Source organism: Mesoplodon mirus (genome assembly GCF_964341445.2).
Source record: "Mesoplodon mirus genome assembly, chromosome: 3".
In the NCBI taxonomy this organism is placed as follows: Eukaryota; Metazoa; Chordata; class Mammalia; order Artiodactyla; family Ziphiidae; genus Mesoplodon; species Mesoplodon mirus.
This window is the reverse complement of record NC_138978.1, coordinates 176,413,415-176,440,844: the sequence shown is the minus strand read 5'-3', so window position 1 is coordinate 176,440,844 and position 27,430 is coordinate 176,413,415. Positions and strand designations below refer to the sequence as shown.

Sequence of the window (27,430 nt, the reverse complement as noted above, 5' to 3'; positions counted from 1 at the left end):
GAGACTGTCTTTTCTCCGTTGTATATCCTTGCCTCCTTTGTCATAGTTAGTTGACCATAGGTGCATGGGTTTACCTCTGGGCTTTCTATCTTGTTCCATTGATCTATGTTTCTGTTTTTGTGCCAGTACCATATTGTCTTGATTACTGTAGCTTTGTAGTATAGTCTGAAGTCAGGGAGTCTGATTCCTCCAGCTCCTTTTTTTTCCCCTCAAGACTGCTTTGGCTATTTGGGGTCTTTTGTGTCTCCGTACAAATTTTAAGATTTTTTGTTCTAGTTCTGTAAAAAATGCCATTAGTAATTTGATAGGGATTGCATTGAATCTGTAGATTGCTTAGGGTAGTAGAGTCATTTTCACAATATTGATTCTTCTAATCCAAGAACATGGTATATCTCTCCATCTGTTTGTATCATCTTTAATTTCTTTCATCAGTGTCTTATAGTTTTCTGCATACAGGTCTTTTGTCTCCCTAGGTAGGTTTATTCCTAGGTGTTTTATTCTTTCTGTTGCAATGATAAATGGGAGTGTATCCTTAATTTCTCTTTCAGATTTTTCATCATTAGTGTATAGGAATGCAAGAGATTTCTGTGCATTAATTTTGTATCCTGCAACTTTACCAAATTCATTGATTAGCTCTAGTAGTTTTCTGGTGGCATCTTTAGGATTCTCTTTGTATAGTATCATGTCATCTGCAAACAGTGACAGTTTTACTTCTTCTTTTCCAATTTGTATTCCTTTTATTTCTTTTTCTTCTCTGATTGCTGAGGTTAGGACTTCCAAAACTATGTTGAATAATAGCAGTGAGAGTGGACATCCTTGTCTTGTTCCTGATCTTAGAGGAAATGCTTTCAGTTTTTCACCATTGAGAATGATGTTTGCTGTGGGTTTGTCATATATGGCCTTTATTACGTTGAGGTAGGTTCCCTCTATGCCCACTTTCTGGAGAGTTTTTATCATAGATGGGTGTTGAATTTAGTCAAAAGCTTTTTCTGCATGTATTAAGATGATCATATGGTTTTTATTCTTCAGTGTGTTAGTATGGTGTATCACATTGATTGATCTGCATATATTGAAGAATCCTTGCATCCCTGGGATAAATCCCACTTGATCATGGTGTATGATCCTTTTAATATGTTGTTGGATTCTGTTTGCTAGTATTTTGTTGAGGATTTTTGCATCTATATTCATCAGTGATATTGGTCTGTAATTTTCTTTTATTGTAGTATCTTTGTCCGGTTTCAGTATCAGGGTGATGGTGGCCTTATAGAATGAGTTTGAGAGTGTTCCTTCCTCTGCAATTTTTTGGAAGAGTTTGAGAAGGATGGGTGTTAGCTCTTCTCTAAATGTTTGATAGAATTCACCTCTGAAGCTATCTGGTCCTGGACTTTTGTTTTTTGGAAGATTTTTAATCACAGTTTCAATTTCATTACTTGTGATTGGTCTGTTCATATTTTCTATTTCTTCCTGGTTCAGTCTTGGAAGGTTATACCTTTCTAAGAATTTGTCCATTTCTTTCAGGTTGTCCATTTTATTGGCATAGAGTTGCTTGTAGTAGTCTCTTAGGATGCTTTGTATTTCTGCGGTGTCTGTTGTAACTTCTTTTTCATTCCTAATTTTATTGATTTGAGTCCTCTCCCTCTTTTTCTTGATGAGTCTGGCTAATGGCTTATCAATTTTGTTTATCTTCTCAAAGAACCAGCTTTTAGTTTTATTGATCTTTGCTATTGTTTTCTTTGTTTCTATATCATTTATTTCTGCTGTGATCTTTATGATTTCTTTCCTTCTGCTAACTTTGGGTTTTGTTTGTTCTTCTTTCTCTAGTTCCCTTAGGTGTAAGGTTAGATTATTTATTTGAGATTTTGCTTGTTTCTTGAGGTAGGTTTGTATAGCTATAAATTTCCCTCTTAGAACTGCTTTTGCTGCATCCCATACATTTTGGATTGTTGTGTTTTCATTGTCATTTGTCTCTAGGTATTTTTTGATTTCCTCTTTGATTTCTTCAGTGATCTCTTGGTCATTTAGTAACGTAGTGTTTAGCCTCCATGTGTTTGTGTTTTTTATGTTTTTCCCCCTGTAATTCATTTCTAATCTCATAGCATTGTGGTCAGAAAAGATGCTTGATATGATTTCAGTTTTCTTAAATTTACTGAGGCTTGATTTGTGACGCAGGATGTGATCTATCCTGGAGCATGTTCCATGTGCACTTGAGAAGAAAGTGTAATCTGTTTTTGGATGGAAAGTCCTATAAATATCAATTAAATCTATCTGGTCTATTGTGTCATTTAAAGCTTCTGTTTCCTTATTTATTTTCATTTTGGATGATCTCTCCATTGGTGTAAGTGAGATGTTGAAGTCCCCCACTATTATTGTGTTACTCTCGATTTCCTCTTTTACAGCTGTTAGCAGTTGCCTTATATATTGAGGTGCTCCTATGTTGGGTGCATATATATTTATAATTGTTATACCTTCTTCTTGGATTGATCCCTTGATCGTTATGTAATGTTCTTCCTTGTCTCTTATAACATTCTTTATTTTAAAGTCTATTTTATCTGATATGAGTATTGCTACTCCAGCTTTCTTTTGATTTCCATTTGCATGGAATATGTTTTTCCATCCCCTCACTTTCAGTCTGTATGTGTCCCTAGGTCTGAAGTGGGTCTCTTGTAGACAGCATATATATGGGTCTTGTTTTTGTATCCATTCAGCAGGCCTGTGTCTTTTGGTTGGAGCATTTAATCCATTCACGTTTAAGGTAATTATTGATATGTATGTTCCTATGACAATTTTCTTAATTGTTTTGGGTTTGTTTTTGTAGGTCCTTTTCTTCTCTTGTGTTTCCCACTTAGAGAAGTTCCTTTAGCATTTGTTGTAGAGCTGGTTTGGTGGTGCTGAATTCTCTTAGCTTTTGTTTGTCTGTAAAGCTTTTGATTTCTCCATTGAATCTGAATGAGATCCTTTCGTGGTAGAGTAATCTTGGTTGTAGGTTCTTCCCTTTCATCACTTTAAGTATATCATGCCACTCCTTTCTGGCTTGTAGAATTTGTGCTGAGAAATCAGCTGTTAACCTTATGGGAGTTCCCTTGTAAGTTATTTGTCGTTTTTCCCTTGCTGCTTTCAATAATTTTTGTCTTTAATTTTTGCCAATTTGATTACTATGTGTCTCGGCATGTTTCCTCTTGGGTTTATTCTGTATGGGACTCACTGTGCTTCCTTGACTTGGGTGTCTATTTCCTTTCCCATGTTAGGGAAGTTTTCGACTATAATCTCTTGAAATCTTTTCTCTGGTCCTTTCTCTCTCTCTTCTCCTTCTGGGATGCGTATAATGCGAATGTTGTTGCATTTAATGTCGTCCCAGAGGTCTCTTAGGCTGTCTTCATTTCTTTTCTTTCTTTTTTCTTTATTCTGTTCTGCAGCAGTGAATTCCACCATTCTGTCTTCCAGGTCACTTATCCGTTCTTCTGCCTCAGTTATTCTTCTATTGATTCCTTCTAGTGTAGTTTTCATTTCAGTTATTGTATTGTTTATCTCTGTTTGTTTGTTCTTTAATTCTTCTAAGTCTTTGTTAAACATTGCTTGCATCTTCTCGATCTTTGCCTCCATTCTTTTTCCGAGGTCCTGGATCATCTTCAGTATCATTATTCTGAATTCTTTTTCTGGAAGGTTGCCTATCTCAACTTCATTCAGTTGTTTTTCTGGGGTTTTATATTGTTCCTTCATCTGGTACATAGCCCTCTGCCTTTTCATCTTGTCTATCTTTCTGTGAATGTGGTTTTTGTTCCACAGGCTGCAGAATGGTAGTTCTTCTTGCTTCTGCTGTCTGCCCTCTGGTGGACGAGGCTATCTAAGAGGCTTGTGCAGGTTTCCTGATGGGAGGGACTGGTGGTGGGTAGAGCTGGGTGTTGCTCTGGTGGGCAGAGCTCAGTAGAACTTTAATCCGCTTGACTGCTGATGGGTGGGGCTGGGTTCCCTCCCTGTTGGTTGTTTGGCCTGAGGCAACCCAACACTGGAGCCTATCTGGGCTCTTTGGTGGGGCTAATGGCAGACTCTGGGAGGTCTCATGCCAAGGAGTACTTTCCAGAACTTCTGCTGCCAGTGTTCTTGTCCCAACGGTGAGCCACAGCCACCCCCCACCTCTGCAGGAGACCTTCCAACACTAGCAGGTAGGTCTGGTTCAGTCTCCCCTGGGGTCACTGCTCCTTCCCCTGGGTCCTGATGCACACACTACTTTGTGTGTGCCCTCCAAGTGTGGAGTCTCTGTTTCCCCCCAGTGCCGTCAAAGTCCTGCATCAAATCCCACTAGGCTTCAAAGTCTGATTCTCTAGGAATTCCTCCTCCTGTTGCCGGACCCCCAGGTTGGGAAGCCTGACGTGGGGCTCAGAACCTTCACTCCAGTGGGTGGATTTCTGTGGCATAAGTGTTCTCCAGTCTGTGACTCACCCACCCATTGTTACGGGATTTGATTTTGCTGTGATTGCGCCCCTCGTACCATCTCATTGTGGCTTCTCTGTTGTCTTTGGATGTGGGGTATCTTTTTTGGTGTGTTCCAGTGTCTTCCTGCTGATGATTTTCCAGGAGCTAGTTGTGATTCTGGTGTTCTCACAAGAGGGAATGAGAGCATGTCCTTCTACTCCGCCATCTTGGTTCAGGCTCCGAAGCTCAGGTTCTTGATTTCTCATCGCAGGAAGAATTCAGTGAGAGCCAGTGGATTTATTTAGAGAGAAACACACTCCACAGACAGAGTGTGGGCCATCTCGGAAGGTGAGAAAGGCACCAGGGTGTGGGGTTGTCGGTTTTTATAGGGGTGGGTAATTTCATAGGCTAATGAGTGGGAGGAGTATTCCAGGTATTTCAGGAAGGGGCGGCGATTTCCAAGAATTGGGCCTCGGCCCACTTTTTGATCGTTATGGTCAGTCTTGGAACTGTCATGGCGCCTGTGGATGTGTCATTTAGCTTGCTGATGTGTTACAGTGAGCGTATACTGAGGCTCAAGGTCTAGTGGAAGTTGACCTCTCCGCCATCTTGGACCCATTTAGTTCTAATCAGTTTATGTCATGTCCTTGGGCTTTGTCATTCTTTCAGAGGTTGTGCCTTGCCCGCTTCCCTCCTGTTTCATTCCTTCCCCAATCTACGGTTTTGGTCCAGAGGGAAGAGCTCTGGACTAAATCAGGACACCCAGATTCAAGTCCTGGTTCTGCCACTTGGTGGCTGAGAGACTTTGGGCAAATCCCTTTACTTGTCTGTGCCACGGGGTGGCTGTGAGGCCCAGGTGAGGAAACACGGTCCAGGCGCACAGCCCTGACTCCACGGACTCTCTCTTTCTGCTCGGCGCCCTGCCATGTGGGGAGTCACTCAGTTTACCTTGAGCCCTGGGCCCTTCCTCTCTTCTCTCAGTCAACCTGGATCAGAAGGGGAGGTCATTGGAAAAACCAAACAGCCAGAGTTTGGGGTAGAGGTGGCCCATGTGAGTGTGACCCTGTGTGAGGCGTGGAGCCCCGACCCTGACTTGGCCCACTCTCTTCCAGCCCTGAAGGATGGCTGCCATGTTGGGGGACACCATCATGGTGGTCAAAGGCCTTGCCAAGCTGACCCAGGCGGTCGTGGAGACCCACCTGCAGCACCTGGGCCTCGGCAGGGAGCTCATTATGGCGGCCAGGGCCCTGCAGTCCACGGCCGCAGAGCAGATCGGCATGGTCTTGGGGCAGGTGCAGGTAAGGAGCCCAGTTGGCAGTGGGCTGTGTGCCAGTGGGAGGGGGCCTTGGCGTTTCACCATCCAAGGGGAGGGTTTTAAGCAAAAACGAGTGCTGGAGCCGTGGTTGTCAACACGGCCTGCTGTAGCAGAGCGCCATCCACCTTGGCATCACCTGCATGGTCCCCATCCCTGTTCCTGACGGTCTGAGGGCATGGGGAGGGGGCGTGTGTGTGTGCACGTGCGTGTATGCATGCATGTGTGTGCCTGGGCATGTGTATGTTGGGAGCTGTGCTGCAAGGGTGCCTTGCTGCCGCACTCCTCCCGTTTCTGCTCTGACCTTCTGGATAAGGACACGCACGCTCCTCCAGGCTGTGGGACATCCCAGCCCGCCGGCCTCTGGTCATTCTCAGAGTTAGGATTCCCAGCTCTCCCCTCACGCTCCCTAAGGGTCCAGTGGCGGTACTGCGTCTCTCTCTCTACACAGATACCTTCAATTTGCAGAGGTGTTCACACCTGTGATCTCTTACAAGCCTCACCGCTGTCCTGGGAGGGGTGCAGACCCAAATGCTTACCCCCTTTCTCAGATGGGGAAACTGAGACTAAGCAGTTTGATGTGATTACTGATCGACAGGACCGGAATCCTGTGTCCTCTTCCCAGTCTCAGACTCCTCGCCCGCCGTCTCTCTGCTGAGGCTGGGCTGGGCCCTGGCAGCCTCATTTGGTGCCTTCGCTGGTGAGGAGCCATCGCCCTCCTGTTGGCTGTTTGCCTGTGGAGCATCCAGGAAGTGAGGTTGCCCAGCACCCTTGGGCCGCCCAGGAGAGAGGAGCATGCTGGACGTGGGCAGGCCCCCCCGAAGGGTGAGAGGGAGCCCAGGCTCCCCGCTCACCCCTCAGCTCCCCTCGGACGGGCCTGGCCCCGGTCCTTGGAAGAGGCAGGGCCATCCCCTGGGACAGCCCCTCGGAGGTGGGAGGGAGTGGCGGTCCCCCACTGCGAAGGAGGCGCCGAGCAGGGCGACGGTCTCCAGTGCGCTCCCGTTCCCTCCCTGCACACTCAGATGTGGGTTCCTCCCCTGTCTGTGAGGGGACGGAGGGGCAGGTACTCCAGAAACCCCTCTCCGTCTAGCTCCTCAAGGGATTTGTTCACTTATTCATTCAGCAGACACTTACTGAGTCTGGTCCCGTTGAGACACTGAGGCCCCTTGGCTGCCACATAAACAGCTTATGGTAACGCAGGGCCGGCGGCCAGCGCTGGAGTAGTGGGGCAGACGGAGTGGTGAGCCCGCGGCCAGCGTGGGAGCTACAGGAGTTACACGGCTCTCGGACCCTGTCCCGGACTCCCTCACTCCAGGGCTTCCCTGGCCATCTGACAGGCGGCCCTTGATGCCAAATAGAATTCATCTCTGCTCCGAGGAAGGTGCTGTCAGGCAGCCTCAGGGCGGCCCGCGGGGCAGGCCTTGGCTTGGGATACCTGCTCTGCGGTTGGCTGCCCGGTGGGCCTTTACCAGGTTATTTCAGCTCTTTCGGCCTCTGTTTGCCACTGATGAGATGAGAGTAACAGCCTGTCTCTCTCCTTCCTCCGGAGGGCAAGTCTTATCTGCTTAGATCCCACAGTGTCTTATAAAGCTGAGAGTGAGAAGGCTTTGGGGTCTGCTGCTGTTTCTGCAGAACCTACAGGCCGCACTCCGTGCACTGAGTCCATTTCAGTGGAATCAGGGAATCCAGGTCCCCGACCTCCCTTCAGGAGTCAGTGCTGTTCTAATTATAGCCTTCTCGGCCCTGTTCCCCTGGCCCCATCCTTGCCTCGCGTAACTCTGTGGCTGTGGGGGGAGCCCTCTTTTCAGATGAGGAAGTGGCAGAGAGGGCTCAGGAGCTCTCTCCAGCTCGCTAGGGGTTCAAAAGTGGAAAGAGCCTGGGCCCGAAGCTCAGGTCTCGGCGACTGTTACAGGGGAAATACGGTGTTCTCTCCCCCTCCTCTCCTGTCCTGTACCCCCTGCTCCTGGAAGAGCCAGGCCAGGTCCTGGATGTGACAAGCCCTCTGGGGAGAGCCCCTCGGGGGGCGCCCAAGGCGCTGGCCTGGAGAGGCAGGGCGGCCCTCCTGTGTGCTGCGCTCGCCTCCTCTGGTCTCCGGTTGTGCTCCAACTTCTCAAAGCTTTTCCCCATCTTTTGCCCTGGTTCACCTTCCCCAAAGCCCTGGTAGCCTCTCTTGAGCCCGGACTTCCAGGTGAGGAGCTTGCTGCCGGGAGAGCGGTCGCTCCCCTGGTCTGGGCCGGGCACCCAGCAGGTGCTCAGGGACCACGGGCGGCTGGCTTGCCGGGGCCCACAGGGCAGAGCCCTGGCAGGAGCAGGGCTGGAGTCCGGGCCTCCTGGCTCCTGGGCTGCTGCTCGCCTCCGGAACTGGCCACGGGCCACGCGGGTGACGTGGTAGGGCCCTCCAGAGGGTCAGAGGGTGGGACGCGCTGGTGTGCTGTCCTGGCCAGAAGGGGACGCACACAGGGAGGGGCTCCTGGCTGGCCTCTTGCTCCTCTCACGTTGGCATTTGTTCCCTGCAGGGTCAGGAGAAGCGTGAAGAGTCTTTTACCAAGAGCTCTGACGACCCGCAAGCAGAATTCCACTCCTCAGGGCTGAGGGCCCAGGGCGCCTCCGAGGAGTTGTCTGCGGCCTCCTCCCCCGATCAGTCCCCTCCGCCCTGGGATCACGCCTGCAGCCAGGGCCCAGCTCCTGCCTATGTTGCCAGCGGACCCTTTAGGGAAGGCGGGCTCCGGGGCCAGGCCGCCTCCCCTATGGGCGGGGTGAACGGGCCGCTCTTTGCGGACCCCAGAGACCCATTCTCTGCCACGGGCCTGCAGCGAAGGTTCTACCACCAGGACCAGTCCCCTGTGGGGGGCCTGACGGCTGAGGACATTGAGAAGGCCCGGCAGGCCAAGGCTCGCCCCGAGAGCAAGCCCTACAAGCAGATGGTGCGTGCAGGAGGCCCCCAGGGTGGGGCTGGGGTTTTCCCCCAGTGCTGCTGGTGTCAGGCCCCCTCTTCGGGGACATTGTTCGGGTGCCGTGGCCTGGAATGTCAGGCACACGGGGGCCTCTTCTGGGAGGGGTGTGCTGCTGGGCGGAGCTGCTGCCTTTGGGGGTGGAGAGGGCGTGCGGGGGGCGGCATGAACCCCCGAAGGTCGGTCCTGTCCCTGTTCACTGATCCCCTGAGGCCTCTTTCTTTTCGTCCTCTAGCTCAGTGAGCGGGCTCGTGAGCGGAAGGTGCCAGTTACGCGGATTGGGCGGTTGGCCAACTTTGGAGGTGAGGTGCCAGTCTCGGTGAGTGGAGCGGGGGCCACCGTGGGGCCTGTGTGCGGCGGGGAGGCTGGGGACCCAGGGATGCCCCGGGGAGGGTGGTAGCCCCTGTGTTAGCCAGGCCGGGATGTTTTCCATGGGTGGGCGATTCAGTCTCTGCCTCAGCTCACCCCTGGGGGGTCGATGCGTGGCTGATTCCACGCTGTGGGCTGCGGCTTTGCTTCTCGGGGGGCAGCATCTACAGCATCAGCTTTTCACTCGGGCCTTTGGAGGCCCCTGCAGGGAGGGGGTGGGACAGTGGGGCTCTTTGGCTCCTGGACCCAGTAGTTTTTGCCCAGCCATTTGAGGACCCGTTTGCTGGCTTCCCACGGGCCTGCGGGCATCAGTGGAATGATAACGAGGTGCCGTGGCCCCGAGCTGCTGTTGTCCATTTTAGTGTGCTGAGGAGTTGTGAGTTTGTTCTTTTCTTTAGGGGTTTGCATAGCCATTGTGTCCAGTTCCCCTGTGCTCTCTTCGTCCAAGTTGGAGGATCATTTTATAGTGAAGGTTTACAGCAGTTGTCTCTGCTTTTATGACATTGTATTGTCGTATCTGACCAAGATGTTCCTGTTGAAAGTGCCGTCCTTTGCTGTGGCTCTACTCGAAGATGGAGTGACTTCTCTAAAGCCCGCTTATCCGCAGTAGGTCCTCCAGACAATACAGTTAACGAAAGTAACAGCCTTGGCAACTTGATTCACGTACCCACCTGGGGCAAGTGCTTATCTGCGAGGCTCTGTGTAACAGTGGTCTCGTGGATCGGTTCATGTTGATGCCAGTGCTGACTAGTCACGAAAGCCCGCTCTCATGTGTCTGAGCCTTTACCTGCCTGCCCTTTGCTTTGCTGGTTTGTACGTCTCCCCTCCCACAGACCGTGCATCAGGCACGCTGCTCTCCCCGGCTGCCTCTTCTCTTGTGGAAACCCCGTCTTACTCCTTGTTCAGGAGTGGCTCTGGGCTCCCTGATAGCCTGGTCCTCTGGAAGCTGGCCTGCTGTGTGGGTTCTAACATCGCAGGAAGGCTGGCTGTCTTCCTTAGGTGCAGAGCAAACTAGGTGAATTGGATAGAATTTTCTCACCTCTGAGGTTTTCTTCCATAATTGTTATCTGAAAATGTGGCATCTGCTGCTACTTAGCTTTTCAGGAATCTAGCATACAGTGTCATCTGAGTTTTAACACAGAATTATTGCTTCATTTCACTTTAATGGGTTAGCGTTTTAAGCAGTTCCTCATAGGACTTTGTAACTCCCTGGGGTGCCACTACCAGAATGGGTCTGAGTTGCTAGTCTGGTGGCTTCCCGTGGTCCTTATTCCCCAGAAGACATGGCACTTTCCCTGCTTTGCTCAGTGGCTATTAGTTGGGACATTTATTATTCTTAAAGTATTAGATGGAGATTCTGTTCTCTCCCCTATTAGTTTGAGGGCAGGAACTGTTCTCTTCTTACTTTGTAGTTAGTCTTCCTCTGTAACCTATAATCCTCCTCCCCACACGGCAGACCAGGGCTCACCACAGAGCTCTGTCCCCGTAAGGCTTAGTTTGACTGATGCATTTTAGAATGGGTGTAAGCCTCGCTCGTGAGTCTTTGCCGGGGTGGGGCAGTGGAGGACCTGTTTGGGAAAAGTGGTCAGGATGAAGGTCGTGATGGCCGATTAGTATTTGATGGAAGTCCTGGTGAAGCAGGCAAGAGTCAGGCCTTTTTGGGGGGTGGGTTAAGGAAAGCAGACTGAAGTGAAAGCGGTTGTATAGGAAGGTGTGTAGGACAAAAAGTCAGCTTCGTTAAAACCAGGGTACAGGGCTCCCCTCAAGGCGTGGGGGCCGTGGGCTGCCAGAGGGAGCTGGGGTTGGGGGTGAGGAGAGACCCTGGTCTTTGTAGGGGCTTTGCACCACCAGGAACCTCTTGAGCCCTTGCTGACAGCTGCCTGATGCCTGGAGCCGCCCTTCAGAGTCTGTGCTGGAGATGTGCTCACAGCTGTGATTCTCAGCTGCACACGTTGTTGCCCAAGCAGTTGGCAGCTCATGTGTCGGGATTAGAGGTGGCAGGATGGGAGCAAAGAGGAGCCAGGTCTGGAAAGAACGTGAAGTTCTGGCCCCAGAGGTGAATTTTGAAAACCCCTATCCAGAGGTTTTCAGACTGGGGTTTATGACCCTTTAGTGACTGTGAAATCATTTTAGTGGGTCAGTACCAGCATTTAAAAAACAAATTACATAGAATGGAATTGAATAGAAAAGGATCAGAATTAGTATCATAGATCCTTAGAACTGCACATGTTGCAAAAATATTTCTGTTTCAGAGATCTAAATATACTATTGATACATGTTCTTCATTGCATTGTGAAGTATATGGCTTACTGGTGGGCCATTATCTAAACGGTTGGAAGTAACACTGCTCTACTTTCTTCTCCTAGAAAATACTTCTGGCCTTTCTTCCCCTCACGAGGGTGAGATGTTTTTGAGGTGTAGACTAACAGACTTTAGGAAGTTGTTACACTGCAGGTACGAAGGAAAGGGATTGCTCTAGATCGCAGGGGGGTAGGATTGTATTTGGGAAGTCAGCAGCAGGTATTCAGCTATATAGAGGCAGAAGGCAGGGGCTTTCCATTTGGGTGGCTCATTCTGATGCTGAGATGGCACAGGAACTCTAGGTCTAATTTGGCTGTGGGACATTATGGATCTGATGCTATGGGCATGGTGATCCTTGGATATTAGATTTTGTTGGAGAATGAAATGAAAGATAGCATCAGATATTGGAGTTGGGGTCAGAACTGGGCTTCAGGTCATCATAAGATTTGAGTTATAATTCCGGCCCTGCTTTCTGTGACCTTGGGTCTTGACTTGGTTTGCCTTTCTGTGAAATAGGGGTCTTGCCATTGACTCCAATGGGAATATATTGGTAAATGTTCCATGTGTATCTGAAAAGAATTCTGGCATTGTCAGGTGCAGTTTATCTATCTGTCTAGTCTAGTTTGTTACTCACATTAATCAGATCTTTTAATGATTTTTTTGGTATGTTCATTCTTTTGTTCTTTTTTTAAAATCCTTTTTAAAATTCTTTTTTTAATTAATTTTTATTGGAGTACGGTTGCTTTACAATGTTGTGTTAGCCTCCACTGCACAACAAAATGCATCAGCCATACACATACAGATATCCCCTCCATTTTGGACTTTCCTCCCATTGAGGTTACCACAGTGCATTAGGTAGATTTCCCTGTGCTATTGTACGTTCCCATCAGTTGTCTATTTTACACATAGTAACAAAGTATAGGTGTCAATCCCAGTCTCCCAATTCCTCCCACCCCACCTCTTTCCCCCTTGGCATCCATACCTTTGTTCTCTATGTCTGTGTCTCTATTTCTGCTTTGCAAATAAGATCATCTGTACCATTTTTCTAGATGGTATGTTTATTCTATCAGCTATCAAAAGAGACATTTAAAAGTCTTATGCTATGATCATGGATTTACCTACCTCTTAGTTCTGTCAATTTTTGCTTTAACGTTTTGAAGCTGTGTTACTGGTTGCTTACAGATTTAGAATTCTTATATCCTCCTGGGGATTGACTCCTTTATTATTATGTCTTACCTTTCTTATCTCTATGAAAGTCTACATTGTCTGATATTAGTATAGCTGTTTTCCAGCTTTTTTTGGGGGGGGGCTGGTCAGTGTTTGCATCGTATATCTTTTTCCTTCCTTCCCCTTTCAACCTTTTGTATCCTTATATTTAAAGTATGTCTTTTGTAAGCAGCATATATATTTTTTCTTTTCCTATGATTTAGGTACAGACCGTTAATCTTAGTCTTATAATGTGAGTATTTAGTTCATTTACATTTAATGGAGTTGCTGATGTATTGGGGTTTATATTTACTGTCTTAGTCTTTGTTTACTGTTTGACCCATCCATTCTGTTCCCTTTTTTCTCTTCTGTCTTACCTTCTTTTTAAAAAATTTTTACCTTTTTTTTAATTGAGGTATAGTTGATGTATAATACTATGTAAGTTTCAAGTGTACGACATAGGGATTCACAATTTTTAAAGGTTAGATTCCATTTGTAGCTATTATAAAGTATTGGCTATATTCCCTGTGCTGTACTATATATCCTTGTAGCTTATTTATTTTATACATAGTAGTTTGTACCTCTTAATTCCCTACCACTTTCTTCCCCCTTTCCCCTTCCCTCTCCCCACTTGCCTTGCCTTCTTTTGAATTAATCAAAGAGTTTTTTTTATTGTACATGTTTTCTCTTTATTAGTTTGTGTGTTATTATTCTACTGTACTTTTAGTGGTTTCTCTTGAGATTACAGCTACGTTCTTGACTTACTACAATGTAATGGAAATGATTATGTTTACTACGTCCCCAGTAATGCTAGCACTTCAGAACAGTTTAAATCCCTTCTTTGTGTGTGTGTGTGTGTTAATGTGGATACGTATTTTGTTTCTACATGTTTTATATTCTATACTGAATTATTAAGATATGTTAAACCTCACAAGATGTTATTTCTTTGTATAGCCCATATGAATTTAGATTAGCCACATATTTACCCTTTTTGTGTTTCTTTCTCCCTTCATTTTTATATTAGAATTCCTTTTGGGGTAATTTTCCTCTTCTCTGAAGAAGAACTACCTTTTCTCTTTTTTGTAGTGCAGAGTGGTAATCATGAATTCTCTGTTTTTATTTGTGTGTAAATGTCTTTATTACACTTTTGTTTTAGAAGGTATTTTGGCTGGGTATAATACTCCATGTTCAAAATTAATTCTTTTGGACACTTTAGCAATATTATTCCACTGTCTTCTTTTTTTTGTTTTGTTTTGTTTTTGTTTTTTGGCCGCACCATGCAGCATGTGGGATCTTAGTTCCCTGACCAGGGACTGAACCCGCGCCCCCTGCAATGGAAGCGCAAAGTCTTAACCACTGGACCACCAGAGAAGTCCCTCCATTGTCTTCTTAACTTCCATTGTTTCTGTTGAAAACTTAGCTATTCGTTTTATTGCTGCTCCTTTGAAAGTAATTTGTATTTTGTCCTCTGCTTTTAAAATTTTCCTTTTGCTTTTGTTTTCTAGCCGTGTGACTGTGACATGCCTGGGTATGATTTACTTTGTTTTTATCCTGCTTGGGATTACAGAGCTTCTTAAATCTGTGCTTGATGTCTTTCATCAATTTTGGAAAATTCTGGTCATTTCTTCAAATATAGTTTCTGCCCTGTTCTCTTTCTCCTCTCCTTCTGGGACTCCAGTCCCACATGTGTTAGATCTTTCCTTTCTGTCCTGTGTGTCTCCTCTACCCTTTTCTGTAGTTTTCATTTGTGCTTCAGTAATACAGGTTCAGAGGAGATACATGTCTTACCGCCTCTGCACCTATGACATGAGGGAGAACTGGACGATTATAGAAATGAGACCAACAGATCAAGTCGGCACTAGAGAAAACTTACCAAAAGGCGTTGAGCACTATGTGCCTGACTTCCTGAGGGTACACGCTGCACACTTGCTGTCGCTCTAAGTAGCCAGCGCTCCTCCGGTGCTCTCTGAGGCAGCGAGACAGATGCCCTGTAGGTCCAAGAGAAGTTTGTGCCCTTGGCAGGGGTGAGGGAGCATGGTTTCTACTTTTTCCAGGAGTATACTTTAAAAGGGACTCTTTTGTCTATTTTTTGTCACTTAGAGCCTCTGTGAAGGAGATGAGGGCCGTTATAATCTCCAGTTACAGATGAGGGAGCTGAGCCACAGTTGCCAGTCACCCAGGCCCATAGGTGCATCTGTGACAGTCCTGGGACCAGGGCTGAGGAGGCCTGTATCATACAGATGGCAGTCTGAGCCTGTCGCCCCTGAATTCGTCTCGTCTCCCCTGAGCCAGCAGAGGGGCTGTCAGGTCTTCCCCCCCCGCCCCGCTCTGGCCTAGTTCTGAGAACCGAGGAGAACACTCTACAGGGAACTTCCGCCACTGCTCCTTCCTATTCGCCTTCCTGCGATGCTGTGGGTTGCAGCCCCCTCCCAGGCCCCCTCTTCTTCCCGGTGCCTGGTGCTGGCACAGCATGGAGGATGCAGGTGATGGAAGAGAAGGTGGAATTACCAAGGGTTCGGGAACACCTTGAAGTGAAGGAAATATCCTTGTCCGCTGCTTTTCTGGGTGCACTTTCTTGTCTTATCAGATCAGAAGGATTGTTGGATGTGTTGAAAAAGGGAGGCCTGAGAACAGTGCCTGGCACGTGGGTGGTCCTGTGTGAGTGAAGCTGTTTCACCCTCAGATTTGGCCCTTCGCAGAGGGACTTTGGGGAGGAAGGAGCTGGGCCAGGGTCCTGGGCCCCCTCATCAGTCCCACAGCCTGAGAAGCGGCCCAAAGCGCCCCCACCCCCTTGGGGAGACCCTGCTCCTTGCTGCTCGTCACTGCCACCGCGTTTCTTGTCTGCAAAACCTCCGTTTGTGAGAGAAATGTCAGGAACTTTCTTGGAAAGGGCTGGCGCCTTCTCACAGGCTAGGGTGGCGGCCAGGCTGCTGACGGTGGCCATGGGCCCACGGAACCGGTTCTGCGGCTGGTGTCCCCTGGGACATCTGTGCAGGCCGGGCCGGGCCTGCCTGTGGGTCAGAACATGGACAGGCGCTGTCCTAAGGGCTGGGGGCGCCGAGGTGGAGTGGAAGGCCTCAGGTGACGCCGGAGAGTGAGCGAGCACGGGCTCAGGCTGTCCTCAGGAACGCGGGGAGTCCAAGGCCGAGGCGCTGATCTCCCAGGGGCCGCCTGCAGGTGCCACCCAGCTCCGGGGGAAGGAAGAGCCTGGCTGGCCTCTGCCCTCCTCTCTCTGCAAGGTTCTGAGAATGCTTCCAGGTCAGCCAGGTTGGGGGTGGCAGGAGGGCCAGCCTGTTCTTGGTTCACTAGCGCAGGAGCTCCTGAGGTCAGGGCTGGTGGGGCTGCAGTGGGGAGCGTGTCCCTTGGCAGCTCCTCGGGCCTGGCCCTGAGGGAACTCGCAAGGGCACAGAAGGAGCCTGCGGCCTGCTTTGCGGAATGTTCCCTCCGTGATTCAGTGTTCAGTGACAGGTCCTTGGCCTTGGAGAGCTTTGGCTCTGCCCAGCAGCCCAGAATGGGCCAGAGAAGAGTTTGGCAGAGCGTGTGAGGGGCCTAGCAGGGGGCCCTGCAGAGAAGGGCGCTCGGCGTCTGCTCTCAGTGGCCAGCCTGGGTAACCTTTGACACGTCTGCCTCTTTGGTAGGCTTGTCTTTGGACTTGATGTAGGCAGAGGAAAATCTAGAGGCGGAGGGACATTGGTGAAGTTACTGCAGTTTGAAGGTTAGCATTGCTGTTGCCATTCGTTTGCTGAGTCGGACAGTGTGCTTAGTGGGTGGGGGAGAGGAGGTACCATTTGACCGGGGACACAGCTCTGTGCCCAGTGTCCTCCGGGGCTGGGTTGGGGTGTCAGAGGGAAACAGGCAATGGCAGCTCCATCCTAGCACACCAGGGTGTCCTTGGGGGCGTTTGCAGATGACCGTGGCCTCTGCTCTGGTCGCCAGAACTTGCCTTATGCTGCCCTTGTGCTGACCCACCGGCAACGTGGGGTGCTGAACACTTGACACGTGGCTGGTCCAAAGCTGAGACACGCTTCGAGGATGAAACGCACATTGGCTTTTGAAGACTTAGTACAAAAAAAAATTTAAAAAGTAACATCTCTCTAACGATGTGTATATTGAGTACTTGTTGAATTGATAATATTTTGAATACACTGGGCTAAGTAAACTATATGAGCAGAATTCCTTTCACATGCTTCTGTTTGCTTTTTTTTAACATAGCCCCTAGAAAATTTAAAATTATATATGTGGCTGGCATTGTATTTTTTTGGCAGCACTGGTCTGGCCCTTTGAATAGGAGAAAGGACAGTAATAGCGAACACCTGAATAGTGTTGCCTTACGCCCAGCCCTACTGGGAGTGCTTCACTCTTATTCAGCTGTTTAATCCTCACACTGACCCATGAGGCAGGAGCTACCGTGACAACTGGCAAAGCAGAGGGTGCACGATTGTCTAATGGTGGGTAAAATGTACTGCAAAAACATTTTTAAAAATTGGGTTATCCTCTTATGATTTTTAAAATTTATTTTTCATTAAGTAAATTTTTCAGTAAATTCAATAATAATTTTCATAAAAGTAATACATAATCATTGTAGAAAATTTGGAAAATGTAGAAGCATGTGCAGGTTTCCTTGCCTGGTGTGAGACTCCCAGCCCCCCAGGGCTGTGCTCGCCAAGGCCCACTGGTCTCGGGGCATCTTTGGTATCTTCCCTGGGTCTTTGCTGTCCCTCCTGCTGTGGTCAACGTGCTCCTGCAAATGTTCTTCACTCTCTCACCTAGTGTGCTCCTGCCCCGCAAGCCAGCTGGAACTGTATTGAAAGTAGAGGAAATAGGCCCTGAGCCAGGCTCCTGGGCTTTCCGCGTGCATTTAGTGGCACCTGCTGGCCTCCTCAGGCCTCTCCTAGACAGTAGGGATCATCCAGTTCCAATGTCTGGACCAATGAGATGTTACTAAGCCTTGATTTCAAAGATTGCTGACAGGAGAAGGGGGGCCTGGCACCCCGCTGTCCTTAGAGCACCGTCAGTGCCTGTGGGGCCTTCCCCGCAAGCGAGGGCTGTAGCCTGAGCTCCTGGGAGTCCCCATGGCTTTTGCAGAATGTTCCAGTTCCCACCAATGACTGCTTTATATTGCAGTGGTAATGCCTCTCCTTGCGACTTCAGTGAACTGGGTTAGAGAATTCTAGAGTATTGGAGGCTCTCCACACAGCCTGTGAAGTGGGCGGCTGCATCCCAAGGGAATGCCCAGTGTTGTCAGGATGTCCTTGGCCTGCAGCCATTCCTGGTCCGCATTCCATCTGTGCTGCGTCCCGGCCGATGCGTTTCTCTATCGTACGTTGTTTTGGGGTGTGTGTGGGGGTGTTTGTCCCTTGAGGCTGTGGCAAAGGTGATGGAAGCGGTGGTGGAGGAGGCTTTCCAGTGCGAGCCAACCTCGAGGCAGGTCTTCTCTGAAAACAACAGCTGTGTGTCTCCTACCTCTTTATCCCCTCCCTTTTCAAGATGTCTGGAGTGTCAGCGAAGGTCCCCAGGGGAGCGAGGCAGGTGTCTGTGTGGGGCTGCTCCGGGCCTCGTGGGTGGAGGGCGGTGGGCAGCCCCTGAGCCCTCAATCTCCTCCTTGCAGGTCTGGCCGTGGGTCTGGGCTTCGGGGCCCTGGCCGAGGTCGCCAAGAAGAGCCTCCGCCCTGACGACCCCTCAGGTGAGCTGGGCCCTTGATGGGGAGGGGACGGTGGGCCCTGAGAGTTGGGCCTGTCAGCTCCCAGCTCCCACCTGCCTCCCCCGAGGCTTGGCCTCCAGGGGCACCTTTCATCTTGTGTTCCGTGTTCATGGCAGCCGTGGAGTTTGAGGCCTGAAGGCTGTTCTGTTCCTGTCGTGGCCCCCGCTGGCTCACCCAGCCGTCCTGGTTCCTCCGGGCCCGCACACCTTCCCTCTTCTGATAGGAGCCTCCGGCTTGGCCCTGCCTCCGCCCCTGCTCTGCAGAGCCGCTGGGGCCCCAGGTCTGGCCAGGTCAGGTGCCCAGGGCTCCCTGTTTGGCTGTGGTCGAGGGGCATGGGAGCTGCTGGAACAGACCCCATGGGCCCCCCATTCCTCCACCTCGTGACCTGGGGTGGCCGTGACCTCTCCAGCTTCAGACGCTTTGTCCCTGAGGTGAAGATCCTGACTCCTCTGACCCCTGCCTCCCAGGGTCAGCCCGGGGTCAGGTCAGAACGCTCAGTTCCCCCTTGTCTGGGTGGTCAGCTGTGGGTGGTGCTCCATGGAGAACATTCTGCAGACTGGCTGCTCTGAAACCTGGGGTGCTTAGGATGCTCTGATGAGGGGTCAGGGGGCAGCTGGAGGCTCCACCCACCTCCTACCTGGTCCCCTCCCCCAGGCTTGTCCAGGTGTGGGGGGAGGCGGCTAGGCAGGTGCAGGACGCTTTCCCTTCAGTGGGGTCCTGGGGGCTGTTGAGGGCAGTCCTGCTAGAGCCATCTGCTTGGTGGATTTCTCAAAGTTCACTTGAAGTTCTGGGCTGAGTGCCCCCTGCCCCTGGCCCATTCAGGGGACATCAGTTCATTCCGGTACTTGACACCTCCTCCCCCCTTCCCTGGGGACCCTGAGTGATCCCCACTGTCCTGCTGTGCTGTGGTCCCTGAGGCCCTAGCTACAGCCTGGGGGCCCTGAAGGGGGGCCTGCCAGCCACCTGGATGGCCCTGCTTCACCTGCAAGGACCCTCTCGAGGGGATGGGGGCCTCTGCAGAGAAGGCGCTAACCTGTCCTCCAGGCCCCTGAGTATGTGTGTGTCCTTGGAAGGGACCGGAGAACAGAGAGGATTAGGGAGGGTATTTTTAGTGTTGGTGCGGAGACTCTGGGAAGTGAGAAGCCAGCCTTCCCCAGGCACAACCTCTCCCATCGTCCCTCCCAAAACTGGCTGCCCTCCGTCCTGCCCCGTCCAAGCAGGAAGGAAGCTATACTGGCCCCAAGGTTATAGCTGGTGTCCTTTGTCAGGGAGGTGGTGGCCCTTGTTGGGGGTCAGGGGGCCTAGGTGCCACTGGCCCAAGAGCAGGACGTGGGGCTCAGGCCCAGAGGGACGTGCTCTAGCTTCCTGAGCAGGCCCGGGAACCCCTGGGCCTGGAGCGCACTGACCAGCCTGGCCCAGGCCTCCCCAGGGAGCCTCTCCTGAGGGGGGCACGCCCACCACGCCCTTGGGCACCCCTGGCTCCCCCTGGGTTGTTTTCAGAACTAGCCTTGCCCGGGCAGGGGCCCAGACTCCAGCCTGTGGAGACTGGCCAGCCATGAGGAGCGGCTGCCTGGAAAGCTCTAGAGGGCCGGGCGCCGTCCCTGGATCTCAGGGGCACTGCTGTCGCCCGGGTCTGCTGTGTCCCTAGGGGAGAAGATCTCCCTCCTCCTGCTGGGGCCATGGCGTCTCTGCCCCGCCCACCTCTCCTCAGGGACACAGGCCCAGGTCCCGGCCCACAGGGCCCAGGGGCTGGGCCGGGCAGAGCGGACATAGAGGGCCGCCTGTCCCTGCTGCTGTCCGAGGCGAGGGGTGATCTGGGCACCCTTCTTGGCCTAGACACCCTGGAGTGGCCCTGCCCAGGGGCTACAGCTTTCTTGACCCCTGGCATCTGGGCTTCTTCCTGTGGAGCTCAGATCTCTCCCCTTCCCAGGACCCTGTCCTGCTGTCCGGGACCCTGGGGTGAGCCTAACCCCGTGCAGGCCTAACAGCTGCCTCAGGTGTGGGCCTTCAGTCTCACATTCCCCTGCAGCCCACCACCCTGGTATATCAGAGGCCAAGCTGGACACGGCCCCAGACGGAGGGCAGTGGCATGGCGGCCACCTCCTGTGTTCTCCCTTTGGGGATCCAGCTCAGACCCACTCTGAGCGCTGGGCCAGGCCCGTGGTGATGCAGGCTGAGGAAAGTGCCAGGCTCTGTGGGGGGCAGCCCTTGTGGGTTCCTGATCTAACTGGGCTCACAGGACAGAGGGCAGGAAAAGCACCGACTGTCACTGGGTCACCCCCTCCTCATCACCTTGAGTCACCACCCTGCACCCTCCCACCCCCGACTGTGCTGAATGGAGGTTGTCTGCACACCTGAGGTCCCTATGCGTTCTCCCCAGGCCAGCTGGCACCAGCCGGGTGAGGCTGTCCTTGACCCTGAGCTCCCCTCCCTTGAGGACTGCGCTCTCACTGCAGCCAGTGGCCCCAGGTGACTGTGCAGAGAGTCCAGGGGTGCTGGTGACCTTTGTCCAGCACACTGAGGGGCGAGGGACAGTGACTTGGCAGGGGCTGATACGGAGGGAGAGGCCCCGTGGGCGAGCCTGTGTGTGTGTGTTGGGAGGGTGTTGGAGGTGGGCCCGGGGAGACCTGGGTGGCCCCCGAGGGCCTTCCTCGGCATCTGGGAGGTGGGTGTGAAATGTGGGGTTAAAGTTGCATTGCCGGTTTTGTGGACCCCGAGGAGGAAAGACGTTGAGTGAGCCCTTTGTGTCAAGCTCTGTGCTGGGACTTTACTGCATCTCACTTAAAACGTGTTAAACCCTGACGTCTTGTTATTGTCCCTGTTTTTACTGGGAGAACCAGTGGTTTGCCAAGACCCACAACCAGGGGCGGGCGGAGGGGCCTCTGGGGGATCCCAGGCCCAGCAGCCCTGCCTGAGGGAGGCCATGGTGACTTTGCTCCTCTGCAGGGAAGAAGGGCGTGCTGGGTTCCAGCCCCTTCCTGTCAGAGGCCAACGCGGAGCGCATCGTGCGGACGCTCTGCAAGGTGCGCGGGGCGGCGCTCAAGCTGGGCCAGATGCTGAGCATCCAGGGTGAGTGTGGCTGCGCGGGCTGGGGGCGGTGAGGCAGCGTAGGGAGGGGAGCTGGGGGCGAGCAGTGGGGGGCGCCGCACTTGGCCCCGATGGGAAGGGATGGGAGGTTTCCTGCCCACGGGCTTCTCTCGCTTGAAGCCTGGCTGTTAAGAAGCCACCTGGGATGTTTAAAAACAGCGTCTGAAATAGGAGCCCACGGTTGTTTTTCTGGCTTCTTTCTGAGTGTTTTGACATGTCCAGAGGTCCTGGCGTCTCAAAAGTTGGGGAGAGTCCGGCTGATGCCCCCCGGCGCCCCGCGTGGTGGTCCGAGGGTGCTGTTGGGGGAGCTCACGGGCCTGCGGTGGCGTGACGCCGGGTCATGGGCTGTGTGGCCCCGAGGAAGGAAGGCTGGGGGAGACGGCAGCGGCTGAGTCGGGGGCTGGCTCATTGCAGCCCCCAGAGCAGAGCTGGGGGTTGGGGGGCCCTCGGGGCTTCTGATGGTGCTTCCCAGGGAGGAGCACGCGAGGGGCTGGTGTCCTGAGTGGGAGCACAGCCAGTCCCCCCACAGGCAGGCAGATGGACTCACTGAACTGGCCAAGTGAGGGACAGGAATAACCACCCAGGCAGGTGGGCGCGGGCACTGCCTGTGTCGGTGCGGACTCCGGAGCGGCACGCGCCCCTCGGAAGCCCTTCTGTGCGAGAGCCCCGCTTCTAGGACGGAGAGCCTCAGAGATGCGGTCGTGGCTCTGCAGGAGCGGCTTCATCGAAGGATTCTTTCTGGTCTCAAAGAAACAAACTGAAGTCAGCTGCCGTCCGGCTAGTGAGCTGCGTGTTGAAGCTTCTGTGTGCGTTACAGAATATTTCAGAAAGCTTTTCAACGATGTGGCAAGTGCTCGTGAGAAACGGCTGCAGGAGGGGAGTTGGCCAGAGCGTCTCCAGGCAGCGTGACTGCAGTCAGGGAAAAACGCGTAGGAAAGGGTCAAAACGAAAAAAGAGATCAGTAGTTCTCTGTAGGTAGATTATGGGTATTTTAAACATTTAATACACGTTGTTCCCTAAATGTGTTTCTTTTATAATCATAAAAAGCTATGCCTGCTCTTTCTAAGGAATCCACCTCCTCAGGTCCCTGGGTGAGGGTGAGTTCAGAGGCCCCGGCACACGCTGCCCCGCACGCCATCGGCAGGGCCCGGGCTGCACAGACGCACCCAGTGCCCGGCTGGGGAGGGGTGCCGTGGGCCGGGCTGCGGGGGTCTCGGATTTGGTTGTTGCCCGAGGTGGGCCAGGAGTGTGCACGGGTCAGCGTCCCTGCGTCCCCTCTGGAGCCTTGGTCCGCAGTATCGGGTCTGTGTGCCAGTGGGGAGACGCTCCGCGGGAGCAGGGAGAACCCGAGGCTGGGCCTGCTGTGTGGCGTCGGGCCTGTGCCTCGTCTTCTCTGAGCCTTGGGTTTGGCATATGAAGGGCAGAGCGGCACCTCGGCCTCCCCCTGGGAGACCTCGCTGGGCAGGGCTGATCGAGGTGGCCTGTGCGCCCTCCTTCCGTGGGGTCAGCCTTCCGCTCTCTGAATGCTCTGCTGCCTTCCAGACGACGCCTTCATCAACCCCCATCTGGCCAAGATCTTTGAGCGGGTCAGGCAGAGCGCAGACTTCATGCCGCTGAAGCAGATGATGGTGAGGCCGGTGCGGCTCAGGGTCCAGCGCCCTGCGGAAGGGCTGGGGGAGGGCCCCTCAGGGTGTCCCCGGCTGTGCTCACGGCCCCTCCCTGGCCTCTCCCTCCAGAAAACTCTCAACAACGACCTGGGCCCCAGCTGGCGGGACAAGCTGGAGTACTTTGAGGAGCGGCCCTTTGCAGCCGCCTCTATCGGGCAGGTGCACCTGGCCCGCCTGAAGGGCGGCCGCGAGGTGGCCATGAAGATCCAGGTGGGCCCCCGGGGTGTGGACTCGGTGCCTTCAGCGGCTGCACAGGGCCGAGCCGGGCCCTGCAGTGAGGGGCCTCTGCACCCCATGTCCCCTGTGTGTCCCCGTGCCCAGGGCAGGGCCTGTGTCTCTTCACTTCTGTCCCGGCACCTGGTCAGCGGTGGGTGCCGAGAAGTGTTTGCTAAGTGAGTGACTGTAGGAGGGAGGACAGCCTCCCAGCACGCTTGTTTTGGGGGTGGGCAGGGACTGGGGACAAGTGACTGTCTGTCTGGGGCCTGAGCCGCAGGGATGGGGATGGGGGAGGGAGCGGTCGGCGGTGGAGAACAGGGTCGCCGCGGGCCCGGGGGTCGCGGCAGCCCTGGTGGGTCTTGGCTCTGCCTCGCGGAGGTGCGGGGTCCGGGAGGGACACAGCTGGGCAGCTGGTGGGTGGCCGGGGGGCGGGGGCGCCGCGGGGCCCTGCTGTGTCTGTCTGCCTGACTCCCCTCTGTCCCCTGCAGTACCCCGGCGTGGCCCAGAGCATCAGCAGTGACGTCAACAACCTCATGGCCGTGCTGAACATGAGCAACATGCTTCCAGAAGGTCTGAGGCTGCCGCTGGGCAAGGGCAGGCCTGTGGGCGGGCTCTGGGGACGCCGGCGGGCCTCCCGGGGAGCCCCCAGTCCCCCTGACGCCCTCCTCCCTGGCCCAGGCCTGTTCCCTGAGCACCTGATCGACGTGCTGAGGCGAGAGCTGGCCCTCGAGTGTGACTACCAGCGAGAGGCTGCCTGTGCCCGCAGGTTCAGGTGCGGCTCCAGCCTTGGGCCCTTGCCCATTGCTCCCGCTGGGGAGACAGAAGGGGCGGCTTTGGGCAACCCGTCGTGGGCTGAAGGCCCCCCCCCCCCATCCCCCGGCTCTGAGGGGCGATGGCTGGGGTTGGGGCCTGAGGCCGGAGCCGTGTCCCGCCCAGCTCGGGGCCTGGGGGGCTCAGCCCTTTGCTGTCCTGTGTGTCGCCCCAGCGTGTTGGTTGGGCAGGATCAAGGAGGCCCGGTGTGACCTCCCACCCACTCCTCCAGGGAGCTGCTGAAGGACCATCCCTTCTTCTACGTGCCCGAGATTGTGGATGAGCTCTGCAGCCGCCATGTGCTAACCACGGAGCTGGTGTCCGGCTTCCCCCTGGACCAGGCCGAGGGGCTGAGCCAGGAGATCCGGAATGAGGTGGGTCACAGGGTGGGCCTGGAGCCCCAAGGCCCCCCTGTGGGGCAGAGCGGGCAGGAGGGCTGCTGCGTTTCCCCACCTGGTGGTACGCTTGGCCTCAAAGTCAGCTCTGGGCGTGAGGCAGGATGGGGTGGAAGATGGGGAGGGAAATGGGAGTCAGGATTCCCCGGCCCAGATCCAGGGGCCACCGGGCGGCCTGGTGCTGGTGACGAGGACCCACCCGGCCCCCAGATCTGCTACAGCATCCTGGTCCTGTGCTTGAGGGAGCTGTTTGAGTTCCAGTTCATGCAGACAGACCCCAACTGGTCCAACTTCTTTTATGACCCTCAGCAGCACAAGGTGAGTGCCCAGTGGGGCTCCCACAGGGAGCCTGAGCTCTGCTGGAGCAGGGTCCGAGATCTGGGGGTCTCAGCCCCCCGCCACCCTGTCCCCCCAACCTGTGCTCCAGTGGGGCAAACCCTCCCCGGTATCGCCCGTTCCCAGGTGGCTCTTCTGGACTTCGGGGCAACTCGGGAATATGACAGATCCTTCACGGACCGCTACATCCAGGTAGGGGTGGGGGCAGGGCTTGGCCTTGGCCCGTGCTCTCCTGAGGCTCAGATGGGATGCTTGGGACTCGGGGGCGGGCGGGCGGGCGGGCTTCTGTCCTCATGTCCCTGCCTGTCCGCAGCGTTTGGTGCCCGTGGATGAGGCCGCAGCCGCCTCGGGCTCAGGGGAGTAAAGGGGAAAGGTGGGTGGGCCGGCAGCTGGCCTGTGTGGGGAGGGGCAGTGCTGGCTCCCTGGACCCTCAGGAGCTCCCCTCTGTGTGCTGCCCACGGTCCCCTCTGCACCTCCGCCCAGATCATCAGGGCTGCTGCTAACCGGGACAGGGAGACCGTGCTGAAGAAGTCCATCGAGATGAAGTTCCTCACCGGCTACGAGGTCAAGGTGAGCTCCGCGCCCCACCCCCCCACCACCACTGTGACTCTGGAGACGCACAAGGCCTGCTGAGCCAGACTCAGCCCCTGGCCATGGACTGCTTTTCCCTTGAAATCTGAAGGGAATCTCAGTTTACAAATGCACGAGATCAGAAGTGACAGCTGCTCTGGAGCGTCTCCACAGGGCCCCTGGGCCGGCCCCACCCCAGCCCCTGAGCTGAGGGCCTCAGAATGCCAGGGGACTGGTCAGCAAGCTCTTGTTTTACGCCCCACTCCAGCCCATTTGAGATCCCAGTCACTGGGCTCATCATGTTGGCGCTCGGGGCCCGGGTGGGCAGATGGGATGGCAAAGCGCAGCCCTCACTTGCTCAGGCCTCACCGGGGAAAGGGTGAGGGGAGCGCTGGGAGTAATCCTAGCTGCCCTTTACATGAAGGGGCGAGCATCTGTGTTCCTGTCACCCAGAACCCACTCAGAAAGCAGCACTTTCCTCTCCTGATGACAGTGGGGAAGGGCTGCAGACACACAGGTGGTCTCAGGTCTCCCACCTACGAGGAGTGCAGAGACTCAGGTCAGCTCAGGCTTACAGACTGTTCTTTCTGGAATGACAGGTGTTTTGTAAAAACTTTGAATTCGAGTCCCCTCAGGCACTCGGCCGCAGACCCCGCCACTTCCTTTCTTCTTACAGGGAGCCCAGTTCACACATCAATGATGTTCTCCTGGCCCCCGTTGGTTTGAGTTTACACCCTGGTTAACGAACGTTCTTCAGTCTGGTTGAAACACTCACCTACCTGGCCCACTCCTCGGGGAGCACTCAGTCTAGGCCCCGTGATGGGAGCCCTGGGCTGGTGAGGGCTCTTTGATCTTACCTCCATTCACCTCCCTCCAGGCCATGGAAGATGCCCACTTGGACGCCATCCTTATCCTGGGGGAGGCCTTTGCCTCGGAGGAGCCCTTTGACTTTGGCACCCAGAGCACCACCATGAAGATCCACAACCTGATCCCCATCATGCTGAAGCACCGGCTTGTCCCGCCGCCCGAGGAGACCTACTCGCTGCACAGGAAGATGGGGGGCTCCTTCCTCATCTGCTCCAAGCTGAAGGCCCGGTTCTCCTGCAAGGCCATGTTCGAGGAGGCCTACAGCAACTACCACAGGAGGCAGGCTGAGCAGCAGTAGCCGCGGGCCCGGCCGCTAGGCGGGACCCTCCGTCCTCCTGCCGCTAAAACTAGTAGGAAGCTGGTGGTACCCACGCTCCGTTTAAACTTCACCCAGTGAGAGGGGGCCGCTGCTCAGAGCCCGTGGCCAGCACTTACACACGGTTCTCATCGCTGAGTGGGTGTGGGGTGAGAAGCGCCAGCACGGAAATGCAGCCCCACTGCTGTCTGGCAGAATCTGCTTATTGTTTATTCATCCGCTGAAATGACTCTCGATAAAAAGACGATTTTATTTCCTTTTCCTTTTTGTAACAGGGCTTTTTGCTAATGTGAATGGTAACCAGAAGATGAGAGTTCTCCCTTTGAATCCCTGCCACCAAAAGAAAAGCCAAAAACAAAACCGAAAAGCCTTTTTGGATTTTATGGAGTGTGTAATAACAAAGGTGTGTGTGTGTGTGTGTGTGTGTGTTTAGAATGAGGTTTGTGTTTTCTGCTTTGTCCTCTCCGGCTTGGATCTGCACCTGGGAGAAGTGCTGATCTCAGCAGTGCCAACAAACACTACTTCACCAAGCGAGGCCCACCCACACCTGCTCTCTGGCTGGTTCCTAGAGGCTTTTTCGGACAAGCAGAGGTTTCCAGAGAACTGCCTCCTGTGGGGAGGGGCAGGAGCCGCAGAAGCGGGGAGGAAGCCGCGTGCTCTCGGGGTGTGTGTGGGCCCTTCTTCCCGCTCCGGCGCCTGGGCCTTTTGTGGAGGATGACGTGCACATGTCACCTGCTTGGACCCAAGGGGTCGTTTCAGGCTGTTAACCTCTGCACAATTCTTGTAATTGTCTGATTGACTTGTTTCAATTAAAAAAAAATGCTAGCATTGCGGCATTAATTCTTTCACTTGTAAAGGATTCTGAGCTGATGGTGAGGACCCCGAGGTCAGCGTCACACCCTTTCGCGCCTCCAGA

At 53.6% G+C, this 27,430-nt stretch overlaps 1 protein-coding gene across 3 annotated transcripts in view; it reads left to right on the top strand.

Annotated features, from left to right (window-relative positions):
- Window positions 1-27,346, top strand: part of COQ8A (coenzyme Q8A) — a 49,814-nt gene extending 22,468 nt beyond the window's left edge. For 2 of the 3 annotated variants that reach the window (XM_082612496.1, XM_082612497.1), the window contains exons 2-16: window positions 5,523-5,708; window positions 8,239-8,646; window positions 8,909-8,975; window positions 18,158-18,232; window positions 20,636-20,719; window positions 21,197-21,319; window positions 22,880-22,965; window positions 23,074-23,214; window positions 23,709-23,790; window positions 23,899-23,992; window positions 24,263-24,404; window positions 24,636-24,743; window positions 24,888-24,953; window positions 25,245-25,331; window positions 26,209-27,346. In XM_082612496.1, the coding sequence (XP_082468622.1) occupies window positions 5,532-5,708; window positions 8,239-8,646; window positions 8,909-8,975; window positions 18,158-18,232; window positions 20,636-20,719; window positions 21,197-21,319; window positions 22,880-22,965; window positions 23,074-23,214; window positions 23,709-23,790; window positions 23,899-23,992; window positions 24,263-24,404; window positions 24,636-24,743; window positions 24,888-24,953; window positions 25,245-25,331; window positions 26,209-26,496 (2,028 nt within the window). In that variant the 5' untranslated portion in view covers window positions 5,523-5,531 and the 3' untranslated portion in view covers window positions 26,497-27,346. The remainder of the gene's footprint in view (window positions 1-5,522; window positions 5,709-8,238; window positions 8,647-8,908; window positions 8,976-18,157; window positions 18,233-20,635; window positions 20,720-21,196; window positions 21,320-22,879; window positions 22,966-23,073; window positions 23,215-23,708; window positions 23,791-23,898; window positions 23,993-24,262; window positions 24,405-24,635; window positions 24,744-24,887; window positions 24,954-25,244; window positions 25,332-26,208) is intronic. The other variant, XM_082612498.1, reaches the window with a different exon arrangement.
- Window positions 27,347-27,430: the final 84 nt, after the last annotated feature.